A 26735-nucleotide genomic window follows, 5' to 3' on the forward strand; every position below is an offset into this window, starting at 1 on the left:
CGGTCGTGAGTTACGCAAACAGCCTTGTGCTCGCTGAGCTACACTGTTTCCGTAACTCCCATAGCAGTGAATGGGAGTTACGGAAACAGCGTAGTACCATGAGCTATGCTGTTTCCGGAACTCGGAAGCTACGAAAACAGCGTACGTTGTCGAGTTACGGAAACAGCGTAACTCACTGCACCCATAGAACTGAATAGTAGTTACGGAAACAGCGTAGCATGCTACGCTGCTTCTGTAACTGCCATTCACTACTATGGGAGTTACGGAAACAGCGTAGCTCAGCAAGTCTGTATCTGTACTATGTGCCATATATACTACTGGTCGGATTTGGTCCCCCTTAAGCATGAGGGCCTTAATGTGCCTGCTACCTCTGCACTACCCATAGCTACGTTCCTACTGGTAGGTTGTCATATTATCTAGAAAATCAAATGACAAATCTAAAACCATCATAAATCATCGTTGCCATCTTTATTCCTTGAGAAAATAGGGACTCATGTCATAGATTGAATAGTAAACTTCATCAAGGAATTGTAACATTTTTGTTTAGAAAAAGTATCCCCTTAAAATAAGAATGAAAAATATCATAAAGAGGTCTACCTGCGCGTGTCAATGCCGTGCATTCTCTGTAACAAGGTGTCAGACAGGAGCATGGAGTCATTTCCAATTTCTGCTTTTTCTGTAGTCACTGGAAACTCTTTACTTTCTGTTGATGCCAAAGTACAGACAACACTCCTTGGAGGTACATTCGGGGGAACTGGCTCTATGATAAATTATATACAAAGTACAGATGACAACAATGGTTAGCTTCAAGGAATTTGCATAATCAAACATTAGAATCAATAGACATGAGTTGTCATGTAAAGCTCTGATTTAGACTATAAGCCCAAGAGCATACCTGAATGCCAGTCCCCGAAAGCAGAGTAGCACAGTGTAGGATGAACATACTTTAGTGGCACCATGCAGATTTGTTGGATATGGAGTTGCGCACAGTTCAGGAGTAGTTTGGCAGGCAGTAGGAATAATGAATGACGGGGACCATTATTTAGTTGGCGCAGGCTAGCCTGGGGTGCGTAGTCTAAGAAATCCCCCATTCTTTACCTTTCATCCCTGCAGGGAGGTATGGACCTTGCCGGTAAGACTTACATGTCGTAGTCCCTAGGATAGTACCCAATAGATGTTCTGTATAAACCGTTTTGTGGTCAAACAGATCCTGGTCGGTAACAGATGGGTAACGTCAGGTCCAGTAATCAGAATCAAAAGGCAAGGTCCGGGTCAGGCCAAGGCAGATCAAGCAAAGTTAAGACTATAGCCGTGTCAAACACATGAAATTTACAGGGTAAAAATGGAACAAATGCAAGGAAACTCACCACCAGGGCTGATAACCAAGCACTGCAACACTGGAGCAGTTCCCCTTTAAGGTCCAGGAGGAGTGACCCCACGCACCGGATCCCAATCCAGCAGCATAGCATGAGCAAAGGAGAGTCGTGGCTTCCCATTGCCATGGTGACGCCACATCTCCACTTTGCCAGCTAAACCGGGAGAAACGCCACCTGGCTTGTGTCGGCCTGTGACTGACATTGACCCCTCCTTAAAGGCATCTTCCATACCTAAAGACCACTTGGACCACAATAAGAAGCATGAAATTCTGTAATTAATCTTGAAGCTTGGATATTGCGAAGTTGCTCCCACAAATTTTCAAAGACTCAAAACCCTTCCAGGCAATCAGATATTGCGAGCTGCTACAGTACCTTCTGGGATTTGAAGAATCCCAGACAAAATCAGGACTTGATTAATGGTTTTAACAGTGACACATGAAAACCTGAATGGATGGAGAATCAAGGTGGCGTCTGATGCTTGAAGGCAACCAGATTGATTTGTCTGATGATACTGTAAGGTCCAATATATTTTTGTACCTGTTTTTTTGGGCATGGAGGGAAAACGAAGGTCTAGAAATTTAGGAGAATCCTGCATCTCGCAATCTGCTTGTAAGGTGTGACGTTCCTGGGCCTGTTTGAGGAATTGCTGGAGACTAATGATGTTATCCGGAAAAAATGTCAACTTATCTTGGACAGCCGGTACAGAAATCTCTTGTGGAAATCCAGTAATTATTCGTGGATAGAAACAGTAACTGGCAGAGAACAGAAGTTAGATTAGTGATGAGTGAAAAAATTATTAAAAGAAAATTCCAAGGGCAAACTTGACAGCCACTTATCCGGTAAAGAGAAAAAAAGAGCATCGGAGACATTGTTCCAGAATTTGGTTTGTTCTTTCCCTCTGAATGCTACACTCAGCTGTCTCAGTTGACCCCATAGACTTTGCAGCGTCTGGGCATATACACGACCGTCGCTCCATTTAAAATTCTCATCACTACGATCGTGCAGTGAGGAGGAAAGGGGGTTCATCGATGGGGGTCTTAGTGACAAATGTTCTTAGTGGGAAAACTCCTTTGCTCAAACTAAATCTTTGTTTTCTCATCATGATTATTGCTCACCCAGCCCTGAAACACTTGCAATTCACCCAAACCAATAACACGTAGCAATGAACAATTTTGCTCTCCCTCACTTTTACCCAGTCATCTGACTTTCTCTGTTGACCTCCTTCTAAACATCGAGGTCTTTTTCACACAATTTTCTCAGCATTTTTAAATGCTTTTAAAAAACAAAACATTATGAATTTCAACGTTTTAAATGTAAGTTTGCAAATTACTTAACTATCAGACATAAGTGATGGACCACTGAAATCAGAGTGTCTGTCACTAATTTGTGCCACCCTCAGAGGACAGCATAAAATCACTGACAGGTTTTCAGTTCTCTTACAAGATTGAAACATCAGCATGATGAGAGACTGGGTCAGTGGAGTATAAACAGGATAAGGCATCTTCCAATGCCAGTTTAATAGATAATAAATCAGCAACATTATCATTTCTCTTGGCTGGAAGAAATTTTCTTGAGAAGAAGGGGATGGGTAAGGCCTTCTGGTCCCACTATCTGGGAGAGGACGGCTCCTACAGCTAGTTCGGAGGCATCAAAGTCCACAATGAATGGTAGAGATCGATCTGGGTGGATGACAACTGGAGCCGAAGTAAACCTGTATTTGAGATCATCAAAAGCTTCTTGAAGTTAATAACTTTCTTCATATGTATTCGGTGATCGTTAAATGATGCAAAAAAGATGAGGACGTTATTTAGATAAATAATCGCAAAAATGGCCATGAAATCTCTGTAAATATCATTAAAAAAAATGAAGGCAGGGGCATTACAGAGCCCAAAAGGCATCACCAGGTATTACAAATGTCCATAGCAAGGGCGAAAGGTGGTCTTCCACTCATCTCAGATGCGGACAAGGTTATAAGCAACCCTCAGGTCTAATGTAGAAAAAATCGTGGCAGACCTTAGTTTTTGAAGGAGCTTGAGGACCATAGGATGGGGATAGTAGTAATGGATATAATTTAAAACTAAAAGTCCTGGCTCAGGCAGGAAAAGTAGAAGGCTAGATGAATTCCTTGTCGAAGACAATAGCAAAATGTGGTCAAAGAGAAGCTTAATCGCCAGGAGAAGATCAGTGCGGGCAATCATGGATCCTATGGGGAGGGAGAGAGCCCACCTTCTTTTTTACATAATACGCTCTGGAATATATGGTACTCACTGGGGATTAATAACCTGACACCTGGATCGAACTGGGAGGAGATCTCTGGGGAATTAAACATCTCGGAAGGGTCTTGGACAGAGGTACAGATGGTCTCAGGAGGCAGGCAATATGAATGTATGTAGAAAGAGGGAAAGGGAATTGCACTGCTGGACCAATTAATGAGAGGTTAGCCAGGGAACACTAATGGGGTTAATGGGCCAGAATTGAGTGGAACAATTCACTATCTTAACCGGAACAGGATTTTCCTTGTGTTGAAGAGGAATATAGTAGCTCAGCGAATCTAGTGTCCATGAAGCAGCCACTGGCATCAGAATCGAGGTTTGCTGAGGTGAGTATTTGGTTCTAGGACAAATGGAAGGAAAGCGATACAGTGAAATGAGTAGCAGAGTGGTACTGCAGACAGAAGCAGGAGTAGGCTTATCTGCACGAGGAGGCTGTGTCGGACAGGTGATCAGGAATTGTCCGGGTTGTCCACAATGCAGACAGAGATTGGCTTGGTGTCACCTGTGACGCTCCTCACTAGTAACAGCAGGTTGAGTTTGGCCAATCAGCATTGGTTCAGGTTCAGAAGAACTAGAGGCCCCAGGGGCTCTTAAATACGATTCTGATGGAACTAACCATGTGGAAGGGGCTGGCTCATATGTTCCTGACGTGGCTCAAAAAGTCGGAGGTTGATCTGGATGGACAACTGGATCAGATTTCAGGGACTACTGAACACACGTGCAAGCTAATTTATCCTTCAGCTGGTTGCTTAGCCCTAGACAAAATTGTAGCCTCAGTGCTCCATCATTGCATTGTGTCTCGGCAGCAATCGACTGAAATTCCATAATATAGTAATCCACAGGCCTTGGACCCTTACATAGGGAGCTGATGGTATACTCGATGGATGCTGTTCTGTGGAGATCATCTTAGATCATAGCCATAGCATTTAAGAAGGCATTAAGATCTAGGAGAGGGCTATCCTGTTCCTATAGTATTTGTGCCCAGGACAGAGGTTCGCCTTTTAGCTAGGTAATAATGGTGCCCACCTTTATCTGGTCGGTTTGATAGGTATAGGACTTTAGGAGACAAAAAGAGAGCGGCAGAAATAAGATCTGAAAAGATTAGAAATACCATCTGTCAGTAAATTTCTCAGGTAGGGGTATGTTTGTTTCAGGGACAAGTGAAACTGGGTTAGACACTAGCTGGGTTTCAGAAGAATGAGCAGTGACAGGGACCTCTGGACTCTGCAATTTCTTGGTCTCTGCACATTCTCACCTTCCCATTCTTTGAGCATAGCAGCCATTCCAGCAACACAGGAGTAATTCTACTTTAATATCCAGGAGGAGTGATGTCATCTGCTACAGCGTGTACCGATCCTGTGGCTGGAGCCACGCAGCGCAGCGCAAGCAGAATACAGCCTTGGCGTACCAGGCTCCAGACTGAACAACGTTCTGCCAACTTTAGCAGGGAGAACGCCGCAGCAACGCGTGTTGGCCCACAGCTGACAGCTCAGTTGTCAAGCCATAGCAGCTGCTAAGGCTCAATGCCTGTTATAGAATACGCCTGTAGTGTTTTCTGATTCTCTACAATTGTTCGCTACAATAGAATATAAAAGCTGCCATCTGCTCTGTGTGCTGTATGTGTGTGGATTTATGCACCAAGTCACTTGAATCTGAGGTACCCTGTAAGAAATGTGCCAAATAAGATACACTACCGTTCAAAAGTTTAGGGTCACTTAGAAATTTCCTTATTTTTGAAAGAAAAGCACAGTTTTTTTCAATGAAGATAACATTAAATTAATCAGAAATACACTCTATACATTGTTAATGTGCTAAATGACTATTCCAGCTGCAAACGTCTGGTTTATAATGCAATATCTACATAGGTGTATAGAGGCCCATTTCCAGCAACCATCACTCCAGTGTTCTAATGGTACATTGTGTTTGCTAACTGTGTTAGAAGGCTAATGGATGATTAGAAAACACTTGAAAACCCCTGTGCAATTATGTTAGCACCGCTGTAAACAGTTTTGCTGTTTAGAGGAGCTATAAAACTGACCTTCCTTTGAGCTAGTTGAGAATCTGGAGCATTACATTTGTGGGTTCGATTAAACTCTCAAAATGGCTAGAAAAAGAGAGCTTTCATGCGAAACTCGACAGTCTATTCTTGTTCTTAGAAATGAAGGCTATTCCATGCGAGAAATTGCCAAGAAACGGAAGATTTCCTACAACGGTGTGTACTACTCCCTTCAGAGGACAGCACAAACAGGCTCTAACCAGAGTAGAAAGAGAAGTGGGAGGCCCCGCTGCACAACTGAGCAACAAGACAAGTACATTACAGTCTCTAGTTTGAGAAATAGACGCCTCACAGGTCCTCAACTGGCAGCTTCATTAAATAGTACCCGCAAAACGCCAGTGTCAACGTCTACAGTGAAGAGGCGACTCCGGGATGCTGGCCTTCAGGGCAGAGTGGCAAAGAAAAAGCCATATCTGAGACTCGCTAATAAAAGGAAAAGATTAATATGGGCAAAAGCACACAGACATTGGACAGAGGAAGATTGGAAAAAAGTGTTATGGACAGACGAATCGAAGTTTGAGGTATTTGGATCACACCGAAGAACATTAGTGAAACGCAGAACAACTGAAAAGATGCTGGAAGAGTGCCTGACGCCATCTGTCAAGAATGGTGGAGGTAATGTGATGGTCTGGGGTTGCTTTGGTGCTGGTAAAGTGGGAGATTTGTACAAGGTAAAAGGGATTTTGAATAAGGAAGGCTATCACCTTATTTTTCAACGCCATGCCATACCCTGTGGACAGTGCTTGATTGGAGCCAATTTCATCCTACAACAGGACAATGACCCAAAGCACACCTTCAAATTATGCAAGAACTATTTAGGGAAGAAGCAGGCAGCTGGTATTCTATCTGTAATGGAGTGGCCAGCGCAGTCACCAGATCTCAACCCCATAGAGCTGTTGTGGGAGCAGCTTGACCGTATGGTACGCAAGAAGTGCCCATCAAGCCAATCCAACTTGTGGGAGGGCCTTCTGGAAGCATGGGGTGAAATTTCTCCCGATTACCTCAGCAAATTAACAGCTAGAATGCCAGAGGTCTGCAATGCTGTAATTGCTGCAAATTGAGCATTCTTTGACGAAAGCAAAGTTTCAAGGAGAAAATTATTATTTCAAATAAAAATCATTATTTCCCACCTTGTCAATGTCTTGACTATATTTTCTAGTCATTTTGCAACTCATTTGATAAATATAAGTGTGAGTTTTCATGGAAAACACAAAATTGTCTGGGTGACCCCAAACTTTTGAACGGTAGTGTATGTAACATGTACTACTATCTACTAAAAAAGTAAAACATGTTAGGTTCACGCCTACATTTGTTTACATTCATTTGGTCAAAGAATATTTGTCGAAAAATTCCATTTATTTCTAAAGGGATGCAAAGTAATGCAAAATATAGTTGGGGGAAAAAAAGCCAAAAAGGAAAATGTAAAGTCAAAACTGCTTGTGTGAAGCTATTAAAATCCATCAATACCAACCTACTATGTCTACTGGTTCTGTCAAAATGGATCACCATAATCTGTTACATGTTTATGATCATGTAAGGCAAGGAATGTCTGATCGGACATCTGTTGTCAGAGAACTATTATCATCCATGACGATACAATATAACTGTATTATTGCGCACATCAGACATCTGATATTATTAACCCTTTTCGTAGCACATAGGTACAGAGATATATCTGTGTGAAGAAGCATAGTCAATTTAATCCAAACAACATGTTAATGGAAAGATACCCCATTTCCACTAAATACTTTAAAGTCACTGTGTACACTGATGTTTGTTTCCATTTTGTGAACTGCTGCACTTTGGCTATACACAATAGAAAAAAGCCCTCCTGTTTCAGCCAACAATCTAACGTGACCTTCAAGACAGATTTGGGGGAAAATAGTATTGCATAACACATGCGGGAGCTGTAATAACCTCCATTTACCAGTCATAGAAGAAATAGTATAACTATGCAATGGCTCAATAGAATATATGAGTTTTAGTGGAAATGCAATTTAATAAAGGGCGAATGATCTGAATAACTGTTTTAGATTATATCTACTTTCCATTATGCTGACAACAAGAGATTTGTTTATAAAGTAAACGTGTGTAAAGTTTACAGAATGGCAGGAAATGAATGGCTCAGAACACTGCATTATGAAAAAATGTGAAGAAAAGTTCAGTGGAAAGATGCAATCAATATAATCAAATGGAATAAAATCCTGAATCTGTTTTATATTAAATATAAAAAAAAGTTAGAGTGGATATTACTGTATTGATACTACTCTCCGGTATGTGGCAGTGTTCTATGGACTGTATGGCCCTACTATGTGGGTCCTGGGTCATATCCAAGTCCACCCTGCTCAGAAATCTAGAAATACACACTGTTATTTATTTATAACATTTTCCTATCCTGCAGTCATATTGTAGCTGCTGGTTTTCCCTGCAGCATTGCTGGAGCTCTACTCTTTTTATGAGGACAAGCTGCTGAATGGATTTTGTCTGCCAGTTATCGCACATATCTTTTGCAATCGGAAAAGCTTCTGAGAAGAATGCCATACCAATATGTAAACATCTACCAAATGTGTGTAAAACAAAACCGGGTATATTGCGGGCGCTGTCAATGCATAAGACACTCTGTATTGTTCAACGGTGGTTTAATAAATCTACTACTACACGTTTCAGGATTGATCTAATCCCATCCGCAGGTACCTTATAAAAACATAAGGATGAGAGGTGGCATGGCACACTGTTGTGTTGTCACGGACTCACCAATAACACCCTTGTCATGGTCGCTGAGCTCATGTAATTCAGGGTGCGCAGCCTTCAGATAGCCTCCCATGTTGCACTTTTCCTATGCCTGTCCATATACCATGCCTCTTGAGTCCCAAAGTTCTGGGTGTTCTTTGACCATACCTAGATGTGGTGTGGAATTGTCACTTTTGTTATCTCTGTAGCTCACGCGCCATTTGCCACAGAGATTGCAATGCCCATGTTAATGTCTGTATAATTGTGTTGGTACAGCATGCTGTGAGGTCTTTGCCAGTAGTTTAAATGACAAATACAGAACCAAAGTATGGATCCGTACACATACACTCCATAGACTTCTATGCGAAACTGATGGCCATACTCTGGCATCCAAATGAGTACGCTATGTTTGGGAAAAAACACCCGCCATACGAGAATATGTCCACATAAAAATACTGAGCTGTGTACTGCTCCATAGAATAACATTGGCTCTTTATTCTGCACACACACAGACAGGATACGGAACTATAAAACGCAGGTGTTAATGAGGCTCCAGTTATTATTGAAATTTAATATGGCATATGGGTTGGGCACATTTATATACAATATATATATCTATAATGTATTACCCTGGTCTTCATCTAGATCTTCAGGTCCCTCTTCCTCTTGCAGTATGGGGTACTGTAGATTTGTGACCAATCCCACATTTTCCTTCTTGTAAAAGTCAATCAACTCCTGTAGGTTTGTGAAAAATCGCATGGGAACTCCTTCACATGCCTGCATAGAAATATTCATGTTAGTTCTCTTTTATTACGAGTTGTTAGGACCATTAAATAGTAGCATTAAAGAGAATAGTGCTGTGGAGATACATGAGAGACTAATAACTCTCAATATAAGCACAGCAGACCGTAATACAGCATATGTAGCATGACAGTAAATAAATATGTACAAGGTGAAAAGACCCACATTTAATGCTTTCAGGGCCAATTGATACTAGCAAAGAAATGATCTAACTTTTTTGTAAAATGATACAAAGGAAAACAGTTTTTTTCCCAATCGATGCTGTATTGCGGAGAATTGCTTCTTGGGGAAAATATGGTGGTTCATGCGGACTCATATGGTGGCACATGTGTTACGATTCTCACCAGAAATGTAGATCCTCTAAGCTGCAATCGGTGTGGCACTTGGGTAATCTTGGGTGCAGAGTCTAAGGAAGCTCCCTGCTCTTCACCCTTAATTCTAGCAAGGAGGTATGAACTTTCCCGGTTGAAATCCCAGGTCGCAGACTCCATAATAGTCACCGATTGCTTGTAGTGGGGTCGGGAATGTAGCCAGGAGCCGATACCAGGAGAAGAATTACAGGAACCAAGTGACAAATTCAAAGGGAAAGAGAGGAGCATAATCGAGGAACAAGACCAGGGTCAAGATCAGGATCAGAGTCAGGAGACAAAAAGCAGTAGGAACACTAGCCAATCAAAGGATGGACCTGAAGACAAAATCATAAAAGGAAGTGTCCATTCATCACGTTTCGTCTGACTGTTACTTCGAGGATGGTAGGTAGTGGCGTAATGATCACAGTCGCTGGGAGTGAGAGCACGAATGGCCCAAAGGAGTACGGGGTCCCGTGCCACTGTTGCCACATCTTAATGAAGCTAGCAGAAGTAGCCACAGCCATCTCACCTCGCTCGAATGCACTGCCTGCACTGGAGTCCAATGTAGTACCATACATGTGAGGCGCCGTTCAGGTTGCGGTGGTGGATCAGTGGCCAGTCGTGGCTACTACTGTCACTGTTGTCCAGGTCCAGAAAGGCAGAGGTCCTGAACAGACGCCGCATGACCCAAGCGAGGTTCAAATACTGGTAATGTTTGGGGTGGGTGGCTGTTCGTTGGCATGGGTATTACTACTACTGTCATAACTCACTGTATGCTGGTCTGGCTCTGGGCTGGGGATGACTGTCGTAGCTCTGTATGGTGCGGACCTCGAGTTTGAAGAGTATATGTAGCGAGCTGATCTATACTCTGCAGGGCAGCATGTTAAAGAAGCATACAGCATATACAACTGTGCTAAATACATAGTAATATAGCTATAGCATGTCCTGGTCAGGGGGTACAATATTTTGGGATATAATGCACCGGAAGCTGCCTCAGAAGGCAATATGTGGGTTGAGTGACCCCCGTTATGGAGATAGGTGAGAGTCCCCGAGCTGGGACCTTCATCTATTAGACATTTATAGCACATCCCTTATATATACTATACATTTCTTAGATGGGAATAACCCAAAAAAGACTAAATTGATGCAGTATTGTAACATCCTTTGTTAACACATTCTGACCGCACTGACTTCTGTACAAGCTTTTATTTAACACCAATCATATACTCGTATACCATCGCCGGTGGCTCTTTGTACAGCCTGCATAAGAGTCCTGTGGTTAGCAGAGTGTCACCTCTTTTGTTTGTTAATGATAGCATAGATGTAATATGATCAAGGCCGGCCCTAGGATAGATGGCGCTCTGTGTGAAATGATCTTTTGGTGCCCCACCCCATCATTAAAAAAAAAATGCCCCATAAAAATATTATAATGCCCCTTTAGTGCCCCCATACAGTATAATAATAATATTTAATAATATAATATATTACATCCCCTTCAAAGACACAGTATTTTGTCCTCTAATTGTGCCCACAGTATTATGCCACCTGTAGTACCCCTACACAGTATAATGTGCGCTTAGTGGCCCCCACACAATATAGTGCCCCCCTGTAGATTTGGCCATATAGCCTCCCTGTAGACAGTGCCATAAACCCCCACCTCCTTTTTGTAGATCGTGCCATACAGCCCCCCCACCTCCCCCTTGTAGACAGTGCCATACGGTCCCCCACCTCCCCCTTGTAGACAGTGCCCCCAAACAAAAACAAAAATTGTACTCACCTAGGCCCCCATTCCCATGACGAACTGAGCTGCTCCATGACGGGATCCTGTAGCCTAGTACAGAGTTTCCCAACCTTTTCGGACTCGAGGCAGCACTGGAACAATAAAATTTCCTCAGGGCCCCCCTACCAAAAATTGTTTTGAGAAAGACAGAAAACGGCTAAGAACAAGCACTACACTAGTAGGGTATGTTCACACACGTTTTTTGTAAGGCAAAAAAAAAAATCAGCCCACCACTGACAGTAAAATGACCATCAGCCCACCACTCACAGATTCCCCCTGTAGGTAGCACCACACAGCCCCTTGTAGGTAGCGCCACACAGCCCCCTTGTGGGTAGCACCACACAGCCCACACAGCCCCCTTGTAGATAGCGCCACACAGCCCTCTTGGAGATAGCGCTACACAGCCCCCTGTAAACAGCGCCACACAGCCCCCTGTAAAGAGCGCCACACAACTCCCTGTAGGGAGTGCCACACAGCCCCCTGTAGGTAATGCCACACAGCCCCCTGTAGGGAGTGCCACACAGCGCCCTGGTAGGGAGTGCCACACAGCGCCCTGGTTGGGAGTGCCGCACAGCCCCCTGGTTGGGAGTGCCGCACAGCCCCCTGGTTGGGAGTGCCGCACAGCCCCCTGGTTGGGAGTGCCGCACAGCCCCCTGGTAGGGAGTGCCGCACAGACCCCTGGTAGAGGATGCCACACAGACCCCTGGTAGGGAGTGCAACACAGCCCCCTGGTAGGGAGTGCCAGACAGCCCCCTGGTTGGTAGTGCCCCACAGCCCCCTGGTTGGTAGTGCCACACAGCCCACAGACCCCTGGTTGATAGTGCCACACAGCCCACAGCCCCCTGGTTGGTAGTGCCACACAGCCCACAGCCCCCTGGTAGGTAGTGCCACACTGCCCACAGCCCCCTTGTAGGTAGTGCAAGGACTACGATATGACCCTGATAGCTGGCGGGCAATAGACATTCAAAAAAGGACAACTGTGCAGGAGCACACAAAATACCCAGCTTTCCCAGCTATCAAATAAATGTGTGGAAATAAACTAAGATATAACTTTTATTTAGTATAGCTAAAGGATCAATCCTTTTAGCTAGATTAAATAAAAGTTATATCTTAGGGTATGTGCACACGCTAGCTTCCTTTTACGTCTGAAAAGACAGACTGTTTTCAGGAGAAAACAGCTGCGTCGTTTCAGACGTAAAAGCTCCTCCTCGCATTTTGCGAGGCGTCTTTGACGCCCGTAATCTTGAGCTGTTCTTCATTGACTTCAATGAAAAATGGCTCAAATTACGTTTCAAAGAAGTGTCCTGCACTTCTTTGACGAAGCAGACATTTTACGCGTCGTCGTTTGACAGCTGTCAAACGACGACGCGTAAATGACAGGTCGTCGGCACAGTACGTCGGCAAACCCATTCAAATGAATGGGCAGATGTTTGCCGACGTATTGGAGCCGTATTTTCAGATGTAAAACGAGGCATAATACGCCTCGTTTACGCCTGAAAATAGGTCGTGTGAACCCAGCCTAAGTTTATTTCCACACATTTATTAGATAGCCGGGAAAGCTGGGTATTTTGTGTGCTCCTGCACAGTTGTCCTTTTTTGTAGGTAGTGCCACACAGCCCACAGCCCCCTTGTAGATAGCAACCCCCCCTTCCAGTATAGATAGTGCCACTGTAACTGCCTGAAGGAGCGGAATCCCCATGTGGCCGGGGATTCCGCTCCTGGAGTTTCCCCTGATGTCACTGTCCATATATGGACAGAGACATCAAGCAGCGCTCCACATGGGGATTCCGCTCCTTCAGGGACCTACAGTGGCGCTAGTAGATAGCAGAGCAGGGAGATACCTCCCTGCTCTGCTATAGTGCCGTTGCTACCGCTATAGCAGCCACAGCGGCTGCTAGCGGCAGCCACCGCCCTCATGCCCGGTGTCGCCACTAGCAGCCGCTATGGCTGCTACAGCGGTAGCGAAGGCCACTAAGTGAAGAAGCGCCCGGACGGAAAGGCGACTGCCTAAGGCCTGCCCTGGGAGCAGTTAGTGAGTGGCACCTGACCCGGTGGTAGTTGCAACGGCGCGGGGATACACACACCCGCTGGCGCCCCTCTTGCAGGGTGGCGGCTGGCAACCTGTGCGATCGCACTGGTCGAACGTATCCAAGGCCGGCCATGGATATGATATCAACAATGACATTTATAGATGTCGGTGAATTAAAGTTGTGGTTTCAAGTTAAAGAAAAGTTCAGGGGTATTTGAAGGTAAATAAGCAATCCTTGTAATGAATAGGTTTATCAAATGTGGGCCCACAGATATCTATATATATATTAATTAGGTTAACGCATTAACATCGTATTCTTAAGATTATTAAAATATACCAATTATCGGAATCACCATCTATACAAGTACAGACTGTACAATCATATGTTAGGAGGCTGCAAATAGGACCCAGGCAGCTGTAAAATAACTTCGGAAAACCCCTATTTGGTTTTGACTTTGGAGACCATTATTTGCCACTCACTAGGGTCTATTTCTTGTGGGTTGATTAATAAATAACCTATTAGACGTTATTGATGATATGTCCTGTGTATACAATGATAGCAACAAAGATTACATTGCAAATAAAAGTGGACATTTATATGTTCTGTATGGATGAAGGGGAGTCCTCAGAATAATTTTGGGAAGGTGGGCTTGGGAACCTCAGTCCAAAACTGTTTCTGACCTCTGGTATATAGTTGGGATCTGATGTTGTAATATAAATTAGGTTCTCCCAAGGTAATGATATAAAAAATAAGATGAGTTTCTACCTTAAATTTATTAGAAATGTATTGTGTGGTGGACACTGTACAGCTTGTTTGTTCTGTTATAACACATGTCAGACTAGTACAGAAATACTAGCTACTACATGGAAAATACCGAAAATTATTGGTGAAAACCAAGTGAATCAACTGGAAAGTTAATTGTGTACCTCCCAACAGAAAAGCAACTACTCTATCCAACTAATATCCCACTACTTCCAATCAGCCGCCCTAAAATGCTAAATAGCTAATAGGAGAGGACATGTAGCTAGACATCTTATATTTTGTGTGTAACAATACCGAATGCCCTATGTGATATTACACAAGGGGAGCCATTCCTGATTCTCGTTTGATGGTCTCCCAGAACATTATGCGGCTCATAAAGGAATGGACAACTGTGGCCCAGTTGTGATATCAGTTGTTTGGGGAGCATCATCTAGTTATCACAGGGTTTCAATTATGTGTGTGTGGAGTATAAAGGTGGTAAAACTGCCTCTAAATGTTCACAGAATATTCTAACTGAAAATATGAAATAAACTTCCTTTTACTTTCAAGCTGCATCATGTACGAGTCAGACTTAACTTCCACTATTTTAATTAAGGATGTGAGGACTAGCGGCTACACAAGGTGCTTTTTATTAGATGAGTCCACCGATAGAACTAAGATTATTTGGATGAGTTGTTCAAGACGCTTTTTGTACACTTAACCAGACAAATATGGAATAACAGTACCCCAAAATAATAAACACTTCCAAACCCAAAAATCAAAATAGAAGGGATGGCTCTGTAATAAAAATATACTAAAATTCAAGCCTGGCTTCCAGTGTTTGAACCCCAGCTGGAAGTTTTACATTTTGCTGCTGTGTTCTAGGCCTTTTAGTTGTCTATACTTAAAAATTCCAGGAGATCATTATGGATTAAAATTGGAAATTTTTTCATGGACTACCTAAGCACTGTACTGCTTTTTGGGGCTTTTGCCTTGATGCTGCAGCCAGCAGGTGGCTACTTTGGATCTCCATGATCCTGTGGAGAACAGCTAGGCTACTCAACCATATCCTGCAGTAGCAGTGGCAGAAAGAGAATTTCTTAATGTGGCATATGTCCAGGTACAATAAAAGGATCGGGCATGTTGAAATCCATGGTGATTACCTTATTACCCCTGCCATCTGCCATCAGGGGACAATAGTTAGATCCCCATACACATTAGATTGCTGGGATCAGCCAATATTAATCTAATGTGTATTAGCAACTAAATGGGCAATTTAAGGCTCTCTGCTGCATGTAAGGTTTATCAAAGGAAAATTCAATCACATGCAAAAGTGGATAAAATATAAGTTTTCATCTAGGTATGGCTGTAAAGTTCTCAAATGTAAGGTGTGTTTTCTTCTATGTTGTTGGATTGGCATTTCAAAACCTGTTACTGTAGTAATGAATGCAACTGTAGTGCAATATTCATGAAGGGGCATAGCTAGGGGAAGGCTGACGGGACAGGTGCCCTGGGTGCCCCATACCAGGAGAGCGCCAACAACCGATTCTGCCTTGACCAGGTTATTTAGATACAGGGTTAGGGCAGCAAACTGAATCTTTTGCCCCAGGTGAAGGCAGATCTAACTACAACTCTGCTCTTTTGCTCAAACACCATGATGCTGGTTGAGCTTAAGATCTCTTTGGAGAGTCAGAATTTGTCCTGTTGGATATATTGGCTGATAAATAATCTCGTAAATAAAATACATATTTTAACTCACATCATGTTATGTAGCCAAATTGTTAGTGTTGGAGTCCAAAAATAGCTCCTAAGTCAGAACTGATAGCATTTTCTGTCTGCTTTATGAAGCTGTTAAGGAAGGAGCTAGCTTTCCAGGCGTTTCCTGACATTAAAAATTTACAAAAAAATCTGACCAAATTGTTACATAAAGTGGAATCCTAATTCCTCAGAGAGTCAACGCATTAACATCAACCAACTTGAGCATTAGAATTCCCGGTGTAGTGCGCTGAATGTTTTTTACAGCAATGACAGCAGGAACATAGGTCTGCATAAGCAGCAAAGAAGAGATTCTGCCAAACACATTATATTAGAAAATTGCTACTAAGGCCCCATGCCCACTTCAGTTTTTTCCTTTAGGGTGCTAGCCGTTTTTCTGATGGCTAGCACCCTGACCCATTAATTTCAATGGGGCCATGCACACTTCCGTTTTTTTTACGGTCCGTTGCTCCGTTCCGATTCAAAGTAGAGCATGTGCTACTTTGGCCCGGGATTCCGTGACCGTGAGGCCCATGCAAGTCAATGGGGCCGTCAAAAAAACTGAAGGCACACGGAAGGCATCCATGTGCCGTCCGTGTGTGACGGAGCTGTTGCTCAACACCCGCAGGTGGGCAGTAAAACATAACAGAAATATTACACTAATCGGCAGCCACTTGTCTCTATCAATCACTGATAGAGAAAAGAGGCTGCTGATTAAAAATAATATAAAAATCAGTTCATACTTACCCGGTCGTTGTCTTGGTGAGGAGTCCCTCTTCTTCCTCCTGTCCGACCTTCCAGAATGACGCGGCAGCCTGTGATTGGCTGCAGAGGCCGCTGCAGCCTGTGATTGGCTGCAGAGGCGGTCACGTGGGATAAAGCGTCATCCCTGGAGGCCTTCTGACGTCATCCTGACGTGTGTGACCGCCACTACAGCCTGTGATTGGCTGCAGCGGCGACATGGATGAAATGTCATCGCTGGAGGCTGGACAGGAGGAAAGTAAGTATGAATTTAACATTTTATTTTCCAAGTGCCGAGCATGGTACTGTCAATGGGGCTGAACGAGTTACCGCCGATCAGTGCAGCCCATTGTCGGAAGTGTGCACGAGGCCTTATAGAATATATGATTTGTGGTCACAGAACCTAAAAGGGTTCTCCAGGATGCCTTATCATTGCCTAGTATAATAAAGAGACAACTGTATACTTTAAATGAAATAAAATACTTATTTTGTTGGGAACTATTGGTCGGTGTGAATGACAGACAGCCTTGCTTTGAAATTACTGGTCGTGTTGTGAGTAAATATTGTGTTGGTAAATCATTGAAAAAACCATTATAACTAATGTCAAACATATATGACCATAGTGAGCCAACCATGCGGCCTCTGAAAAAAGTTTAGCCGAAAAAGTGGCGCGGAAGGACCTGCAATGATTGGACATTGATGACATGGCCTAGTGATTAGTCTGTCCTGAGAGAACCCCTTTAAATGTTTCTTTTTGCCAGGCTAACCATAGCGAAAGGCCATCACATGCAATTAGCAGAAGCCAGTTAAAGGAGGAGGGGCATGCAGATGTTGTTTTTTTTGGGGGGGGGGGCGGGGGGGATGGTCGCAGATGCCAGCTCTAGGGATTGGCTATATAACATAAAATCTATTTTTAGAGCATTAAAAGTGTCATTCCATCTACAAATTATATAATAGAGTTATCCCAGCAAACAAACTAAATTACAATGGTACCGTATATACACTTTGGCAAGTGCAACACAGAAAGATTATTCCCTGTTAAAACAAAGTAACTTAATGATAAAATGAGGCCAAAGCTTGTGTGGTCTTTAAAGAGGAGCGGTAACCTCTCCTGACATGTCTATTTTAGTAATTACTTGTATTCCCCATCAAATTCTGGAACATGTTTTCTTACAACTCTGTGTTGTGCCATTCTTTTGTTATTCCTCCTAGAAATGTATTAACAAAATGGACAGCTGGGTGTTACAATCCCCCTTGTCAAAGAGGTGTGTCCCTTCACATTTTAACTCTGTCAGCTATGATTGGACATGGTCAGTCTGTGCAAGGACACACCCAGTTGTTAATGTATGCATACATTTCTTGGAGGAATAACAGAGGAACAGCACAACATAGAGTTCTAAGAAAAGTTGCTCCAGAATTATGTCATGTAGAATACAATTATTTACTAAAACAGACGTCAGGAGAAAAAACAGCTCCTCCAGTCAACGTTCTAATATGTCATAGATATATGTGAGAAGGTCACATTGGTGAAGTCTGTAATCATACAACATCGCTAATTTCCAGAAAGAAACGTCACTGTACAGCTCCTAAACCGCTTTGGAACTGCTCAGAGATGGAAGTAATGTACAGTATGGTCATCGCCTTGACCAAGGGCATAACAAATAACCATTAGGCGACATAGCAAAACTTGTATTTGGGCACCAACCCACCATGACCACCTGTACCCCATTTGTTCCCCTGTGTCTTTTCCTCACCCCCCGCAGCAATGGGACCTGAGGTGCTAGATTACTGAACAGTCATAGAAAAGTATATAAAACTCACTTTTATGGTGAAAAACCCCAAAATAAAGTGTAAACACAAAATATTCTAGGTGGCAGTACAGTGACTCAAGGATAAGCACTCTTGTCTTGCAGTACTGGATTCATATCTGACAAAGGACAACATCTGCATGGTGTTTAGGCTCTGTGCACATCACACTTTTGGCCTATTTTTAACAAATATGCAGGGAAAAGCACCCAAAGTATACATTAAACATAGGCTGTGACAATGCCTTAACAGTGGCATCCTGCCCCATACGGTTTAATGGTTAAATGTATATTTCATGGGCTCTCATGATCCTGTTTATGACATATACGTTAAACTGTTACCATTGTAGTATATAGGCGATGGATGGCACTATTTGGCATCCGATTAACACATACGTCACTGATAGACTATAATTTCACGGAATCCTAGAGAATGCTTCCAATTCTAAGCTAAAATCCGATCTACAGCAATTTACGAAATGTATGCTTCCATCTTTGGCGGATTATGAAATGAGTATCGATCACGCTCATAGGGTCCCCAAACCCAAGAATCTACTTGACTCTGTACCCAGAGACATCTTGGCTCGCCACACATTGTAAAAATCAAGAAAACAACAGCCTGGTCCGTACACCAGGAGAAAAATATTCACTGACTTGTCAGCGGCTACTCCTTAGGCAGGAAATTTATTTGCGCCAATCATTACAGCCTTATGACAACATGAAGTGTCCTATAGATGGGGATTACATACCAAGTTACTAGTGAACAGATATGGATCGATCCACATGATTGACCGACAAACCCTTTTACATCAGTGGAACATCACCATGAGACCCCATCTAAATCTAAGTCTCTCATCCAAGTCTCCACCGAAGCAACTGGATAGAGAATAGCAAGCTCCTAAGGGCACCTGAACGCTTGAAACTGAACTCAAGATTGTCTTACCATCTAAGTAAGTAACCACTGTGTTTCTATGACATTTTCCCAGACTGAACTCTTAAACTTCTTGTTTCCCCCTAATGGTTCATTCATTTGATACCAAGTTTCCAACTGACGTACTATTGACTATTGTTTTGTCCACTGTTAGTGTTGTTTACTTGTGTTCACGCTGTACTACTTGTGCATTCACATATGATAGGCTTACAACCTGCACTTTCAAAGCCTACACTCCCATTGGAGAACATCTAACCCTTGACTCAAATAAGTTGAGTCGTGTACCCCCCTTTATTTCCCTTTTATAAAGCAGACACTGAAACAGAGTTGGAATTTAATGGCCACAGCAGCCGTTTATTATTATCATAAATAACCATAACTTTTAAATAACCATATAACATAACTTTTTGAATTCCCCTCCGAGGAATTCAACTTAACCATATGACCCTCTCCGGGTCAACAAAAGAATGACAGGGCCAAGTCCTTGAAGCCACCAATAATTTTGTATTTACAGGCCATCTGCCCACCAATACCTTACCACCAGCCGTAACCCGGCTCGGGGGCACCGATTACCTTTTTGCAGATGACCTCCACCATATATGTCACAGCCTTCAAAAGGGGTAACACCCTAAGAAGCCGATTTCCAACAAAATTGGGGGGTGCATCCCGTGATGCATTCCCCCCCACCACATTTTTCGACCTACTTCAAGGACTCCCCCCCGCCAAAGTGACATAGGCCTTGACCACCTCAAGCCTGTCAGCTCCTCCACACGCCCACCGCTCTCTCAATCCCTTCAGACAGGGCCAGACTCCACATATCAATTCCCACATCATTCAAGTGCACTCCATTTTCCCTCCAAGAATTGCCTGTCCCAGCCTCCAAATCCCAATGCCACACAGCAACCCCCCCACTCCGTGCCACAAAACCAGATATGGCCCTGTTGGCCTTAATACGAGCCTTATTGACCTTATCCACGGAGCAAGCCCACCGCCAACTTTTTCTCGGGACGATCTCTGACCATACGGTCACCAATTGGGGATGTGATGACCACAAGCACAACAGGTCATGTTTGACGTCCCGCACTAGTTCCCGAAAAGGGCGTAAGCCCAGATCATTCCCTCCCACATGCAAAACCAACACCCCCGGTACCCTGTCCAACAGTACAAAGGTGTTAAACTCCTGTAACACCCTGCCCCAGGTCATACCACGGAAACACATCCATCTTAAATTCGCTGTGTCCCGCGGAATCCTGAGCTGTCTGCCGTCGGGGCGTACATCCGCCCGTATGGCACCCCAGTACACGTACGAATGCCCCATGATCCACACCAAACACGGAGGAGGGCCTGCAAAACAAAAGGAAAACATACTCGCACACCATTCACCCATGCACACAACACCACATCACAGGCGGGAACGCAGACACCCAGATCAGTAATGCAGAAATACACAAATTACAGCATATGAGGGCGAACATACGAGCGAAAGCGCGCTGACTCCCAGCGCCCGATACGCTGCACCCCGGCGTCGTCCAAACCCCACCTTACAGCTTCCGTAGCCGCTCCTATCCGAAAGGAATGAGACGAGTACTGTTCCGCCCGCACCTGACACGCCACCAAACACTTTCTAAACACTGCCACAAACTGAAAACGCGACAGGAAAGTACCGTCCGAATGCCGAAGTAACGGGGAATCCGAAATAACTGCGCCCGCCAAGAACTCCCTGAGGCAGGAAACCGGACATACCGCCTTCCCTGGCAAAGCGAACAACACCAACCTCCTTCCCCTACCCAATTGATCAGTTTTGGAATAACGAAGCACTATCTCCACTCTATCCTCATACACATCCACATCATCCTGCCTCACACCTCCCGGCGTAGACGTACTAGGGGACACCAACTCCCCCACCCGGAAAGCCCCGAAAAAGGCTAAGGAAAAAGCCAAACGAAACAGCTTACTCTCAGAAGGTGATCTACACACCTGCCACACCACCTCGCCCAACTCACAAAGCAACTGAAATGACACTGGATGCCTCCTTTCCCTTACCACCACACCCTTTCTCAAACCCCGCAATGCTTGGCTCACCAAGAAATGCTTTGTGACGTCCACCAATCCCCGGAGCTTCAAACCAAAAGCAATGGCCGCCACAAAGCGATTGACCTTGGCAACCGTGCAACCCGCAGAAAAAGCCTCCCCCAGCCAAAACAGCAACGCCAGTATCCTGTCATTGTCAAACACCACATCCCCCAATGACCTAATCCACTCTTCCCACTGATGCCATCCAGCGGAATATGCTGCCCACGTCGATCTGGCTAGGGATCGTTCAATCAAGGCACCGGCAGCCCGTACACCAGCTCCCGAAGATGACTGGGACAGTCCATCCCAGTCAAGTCCGCGTCCGGCACCAGCTGACGAAAACGACCCCACTGTGAGCGAGAAAGTGCCTCAGCGATACAATTTTCCACCCCCAGTACATGCACCGCCACTACCCACGCATTCAACTGCAGACAAGTACGCACCAACTTTCTTAACAAGCGAATAACCGGAGGAGACGACGCTGACACATTGTTTATTGCCATAACAACCCCCATATTGTCGCAATGAAAGCGAACTTTTTTGTCCCGGAACCTATCCCCCCAAATGGTGACTGCCACCACGATAGGAAATAGTTTGAGCAGGGCCAAGTTGCGCGTCAAACCCCCCTCCACCCACGAGGCCGGCCACGTGCCCGCGCACCACTGACCTCCAAAGAACGCGCCGAAACCCACCGCCCCTGACGCATCAGTGAACAACTCCATATCGAAACTATCCAACGCCTGAGACATCCATAAGGAGCGCCCATTGCAGGTAGCCAGGAAATGAAGCCATACTTGCAAATCCTCTCGGTGATCTGCAACCAACCTGATAAAATGATGCGGCTCCTTAACCCCTGCCGTCGCAGCTGACAGCCGACGGCAAAACACCCTACCCATCGGCATGATGCGGCAGGCAAAATTTAACTTCCCCAACAGCGACTGCAACTCCCGTAATGTGATCTTTTTAAGACGACACGCTCTGTCCACCGCCAACCGCAAAGCCACCAGCTTATCCTCCGGCAATCTACACTCCATTTCCACCGAATTTATAGCAATCCCCAAAAAACAAATGGATGACGTCAGACCTTCCGTCTATCAGCCGCCAGAGGGACCCCAAATTCCCGGGACACCCACGTAACCGTTTCCAGCAAGTTTGCGCACATTCCAGAACCCGCCGGACCGACACACAAAAAGTCGTCAAGATAATGTATAACCGAATCCACTCCCGCAACACTCCTAACAACCCACTCTAAAAAGGAGCTAAAAACCTCGAAATACGCACGCGACACAGAACAGCCCATTGGCAGGCAACGATCAACAAAATATCCCCCGTTCCAGTAACACCCCAAAAGCCGCTGGCTGTCAGGGTGCACCGGCAGCAAACAAAAAGCTGCCTCGATGTCAGTCTTTGCCATTAAAGCCCCCTGTCCGTAGCCGCGCACCAGCTCAACCGCCGCATCAAATGACGTATAAACGACCGAACACAAGTCAGGATCTATCCCATCGTTAACCGACATCCCTTTTGGAAACGACAAGTGGTGTATCAGACGGAACTTGTTTGGTTCCCGTTTTGGCACCACGCCCAAGGGTGACACCACCAAATCCGGCACCAGAACCGACGTGAAAGGGCCCGCCATTCTGCCCAGCTCCACCTCTTTCTTAAGCTTTTCTGATACTACCCCTGCATGCTGATAAGCCGACCGCAAGTTAGGCTGCATAAAAGGGGCCGTGTGAGGCAGCGGCGGAATAATAAAACCCGAACTAAAACCTGAACTAAGCAGCAACGCACCTTCCTTGTCGGGGTATCTACTTAGATAGGGGGCCATCTTTCTGACCATCACTGGCGTCACCCCCATGACCAGAGGACCCACTTGCTCCCCCTTGTCGGCGCCCTTTTTTAAAGCATTTTGCCGCCCCATGGGACTGACCACTACAATGGGAACAGACATGCTTAAACTTACATGTGGCTCCGAATTTACATTGGCCTTCATTGAATTGCCAACATGTTCCAAGCTTGGAGCCCGACGCCTGCCCTGCCTGCGCAGAGGTTCCCGCCCCGCTCCCGGGAAAGGACTGACCCTGCTTGTACAACGCAGTTACCTTCAACCACAAGGCTATGTCCTTGTGGTCCCACCGGTTGTTTGGCCGCACTGCCTTTCGCTGACGAAATTGTTCGTCGTACAGGAGCCACGCCTGACCCCCATAAACCCTATGAGCCTCCCCTACCGCGTCTAAGTAGCAAAACAGCGCCGAGCAATTGTCCGGCGCCTTCTCTCCAATAACACTCGCCAATATCGCGAAAGCCTGCAACCAATTGACGAATGTTTTCGGGATTAACCTATACTGTCTCTTCTCCTCCTCATCCTTCTTAGTTTCGTCGCGCTTAACCTTATCCAAATTAAACTTTTACAAAGGCAGAAGGGAAAACATTTCAACGTACTCGTCTAGCCCCCTGTTTCAAATGGGCTCCCAACGAGCCCTCGTAACACACATAAACCTCACCCCGTGCGCGATCATCTAAACGCACCCTATCCACCTCCTTCGGCGACTCCGTCTGTACCGAGACCGCTACCGCATCCCCCACCTCCCCAGGTGATATAACTCCCGTACCCAGGATTGGGGCACTAGTATGTTGACCCGTCCAAACCGCAACCGGGGACACAACCGCCTGCCCGGGGGACGTGGCCCCCCCTAACCGCCCCACTAACTCTTTTAAGCAACCCACTAAGTCCGCCAGATTATCCCTATCCCCACACGCTTGCGACGCAGGAACCCCAGAACACCCTGCCCCAACTACATCCGCCCAGACACCCGACATTAATAACGCAGGAAAAGGTAACGTAGGGGTCAACTCACCAGGCTGCCCAGGGGCTGTGTACCCGTCAGCCGGACCCGCATGTCCACGTGCAGAGGCCCGCCGCTCACCATCATCTAATGCTCCGGTCCCGCTGTGGCGTCGTCTGCATTGACAATGTGTGCACGGGGAATTCCAGCTCCTGGAAGGGATTTGAGGAAGGGACATCGCATCATCCTGGCGGCACTCGACTCCTCTCTGCTGTGCTGAAGCACCGGCCCCCTGGTGCCCGTTGTCTGGCACGCACACCACTGACCGCAGACGTCGATCACCGACACCCTCGCCTACTGTCATCTCCTCATCTGATCCAGCCGGCCCTCTGGCTGGAACCTCGCCATGCAGGGCCGCCAATAAACTTCCGCCCCGTCTGGACGAAGGAGGAGGGGTGGCCGGAAGTGAAGGCCTCCATCTTGTGGACGTCGCCGCCGGGCGCCGCCGCGTTCTGGGATTCCTCCCAGGACCGGCCCGCGGAGCAGCAGGCGTCTGCACCGCAGCCCGGCCTGAAGGGTCCACAGAGGGGCTCCTCCTGCAGCGCCGTGCCCGCGGGATCACCTCCGGACTCAGCCGAGCCGGAGGTCGCGAGCGCCTCATGGTGCGCTTCGCACCGGAAGTGCCGGCTGCATCCGGCATCAACGGGGAGACAGGCTCTCCTCACCCGCTCCCTGTCCCCCGCGAGCGACGCGTTCTCACCTCCGGCAGCTCCTGCATCGAAGGAGCTGATGCTGCGGGGGAGCGCTCCCGGCCTGCGCCCAGAGCCTCCGATGAGTCCCGGACATCAGCTGACGCCGGGCCCGCGATCAGCGCCGCAATCTCCCGCTGCAGCCAACCCAGCTCCCTGGAAGCAGCAGCGGCCAGCAGCTGCTGCAGCACCTCAGCATCAGACGCCATAGAAGCAGAGGAGGGGAAGGACATGTTCCTGCTTCAGTGTCCTGGCGAAGAGAGGGAGAGAAAGCACAGGAAAAGGTACATCCCCTTACTTCCCCCCACCCCTTTTCTTACTAGCCCTCCTACTAGCTTATCCCCAAACCCCATAGGCCATACCAACTCGTTACCCCTCCCATCTATTTCAGTCATGGAGGCCTCCCCTTATTCTGTTCTTTTGTCTGCAGTACGGCCTCTTCTTTACTATCAGAACAGGAAAATCTTTACCATGCGTACCCATTAAGTACCTGCCATGACAATGGCTTGTCAATGGCCCCTTTACATGTTCACTAACGTGGCAAGTGGTTACCAATCAAAGATGTGATAACGCATGCGTTCAGGAAACTCGCATGTCTACTAAAAGTTCCCCTAAGTTAAAGCTTAAGGAATTCCCTACCATACTTAAATTCTCCTTTACTTGGAAGAGAATGAGATAATTCATAGCCTTTAAATCAAACAAGGGGTTGACAATTAATAAATCTGTAATGTAAACCCAAAGTTGATTCATTATTATCCAATTCACTATTGGATTATAATGAATTATTATAACATGGAATATACCATAGCTAACATTCTTGTGTGCTGTATAAATTTGCAGTCACAGCCGTTCTTGCACCTGTATACACATTTTGTTTCATTTTGTTGGAATGTGCTGTTCAAACTTTTGTGTTGTTTATGTGATTCACATATGTGGGGTTAGTGACTGCTTCCACTTTTTTTCTTGCACTCCTCCCATTCTTCCCTGGGTGATTTTAATTATTTTAATGCTGGTTCCTACCATCCCCAGATATATTTAGGCTTAGTCCCAGTTCTGGGTGTATGTGCAGAGTAGGTTCCCACCTATAGAGGTTACCTTGTCGTGGCAGGTGGGCCCACACATTTTGACCAAAATGTGCGCCAAGAACCTCCCTACTGTAAGTAGATTTTTCAGCAATGCATATTTATTTATATTTATATATATGTTCGCAGTGTGCTGTCGCCATTTTAGTGTGTTCCCCATAGCTAACATTATATGCCCCCAATTCCCGCAAAAATCTTTCCGTAGGGAACTGTTTAGAAGGATTTGTAGAATGAAAAAAAGGCTCCCCAATCCGATAGCTGAGCATGGCAGCCCCATGTAAAGTGAATAGAGCAGTGGCTGAGCATGCGCAGTCCAGCTTCATTCATATAGGGCACTCCGGGACCCTCGTCAGGATCGGTGGGGGTCCCAGCGGTCGGACACCCATCGATCAGAGACTTATATGCTCGAGATAGGTGATAAAGCATCATTATGAGAAAACCCCTTTAAAGAAGAATTCCCCCAATCATCCAATTGCATTTGGTGAGCTAACTGCTTTGCCATTTCCCACGATAACTTCACCAAAGACATAGAAACCACATTTGCTGAATACTCCTCTCTAAATAACACTTGTGGAATTAATGCATTAATGCTATGGAATTCTCAGAAGGCGCACATCAGAGGAATGCGGATACAACTAGTTTCCAAGCTCAAACGGCAACGTGAGAAAGACGACCAAAC

General features: G+C 45.6%; 1 protein-coding gene across 1 annotated transcript in view; it reads right to left on the minus strand.

The window, feature by feature from the left end:
- Positions 1-26735, minus strand: part of INPP5D (inositol polyphosphate-5-phosphatase D) — a 120719-nt gene that overhangs the window by 65985 nt on the left and 27999 nt on the right. Inside the window, exons 3-4 of the mRNA XM_075861312.1 lie at positions 9065-9212; positions 598-760 (exon numbers count right to left, since the gene is read on the minus strand). Coding sequence (XP_075717427.1) covers positions 598-760; positions 9065-9212 — 311 coding nt within the window. The remainder of the gene's footprint in view (positions 1-597; positions 761-9064; positions 9213-26735) is intronic.

Source organism: Rhinoderma darwinii, chromosome 4 (genome assembly GCF_050947455.1).
Source record: "Rhinoderma darwinii isolate aRhiDar2 chromosome 4, aRhiDar2.hap1, whole genome shotgun sequence".
Classification (NCBI taxonomy): domain Eukaryota; kingdom Metazoa; phylum Chordata; class Amphibia; order Anura; family Rhinodermatidae; genus Rhinoderma; species Rhinoderma darwinii.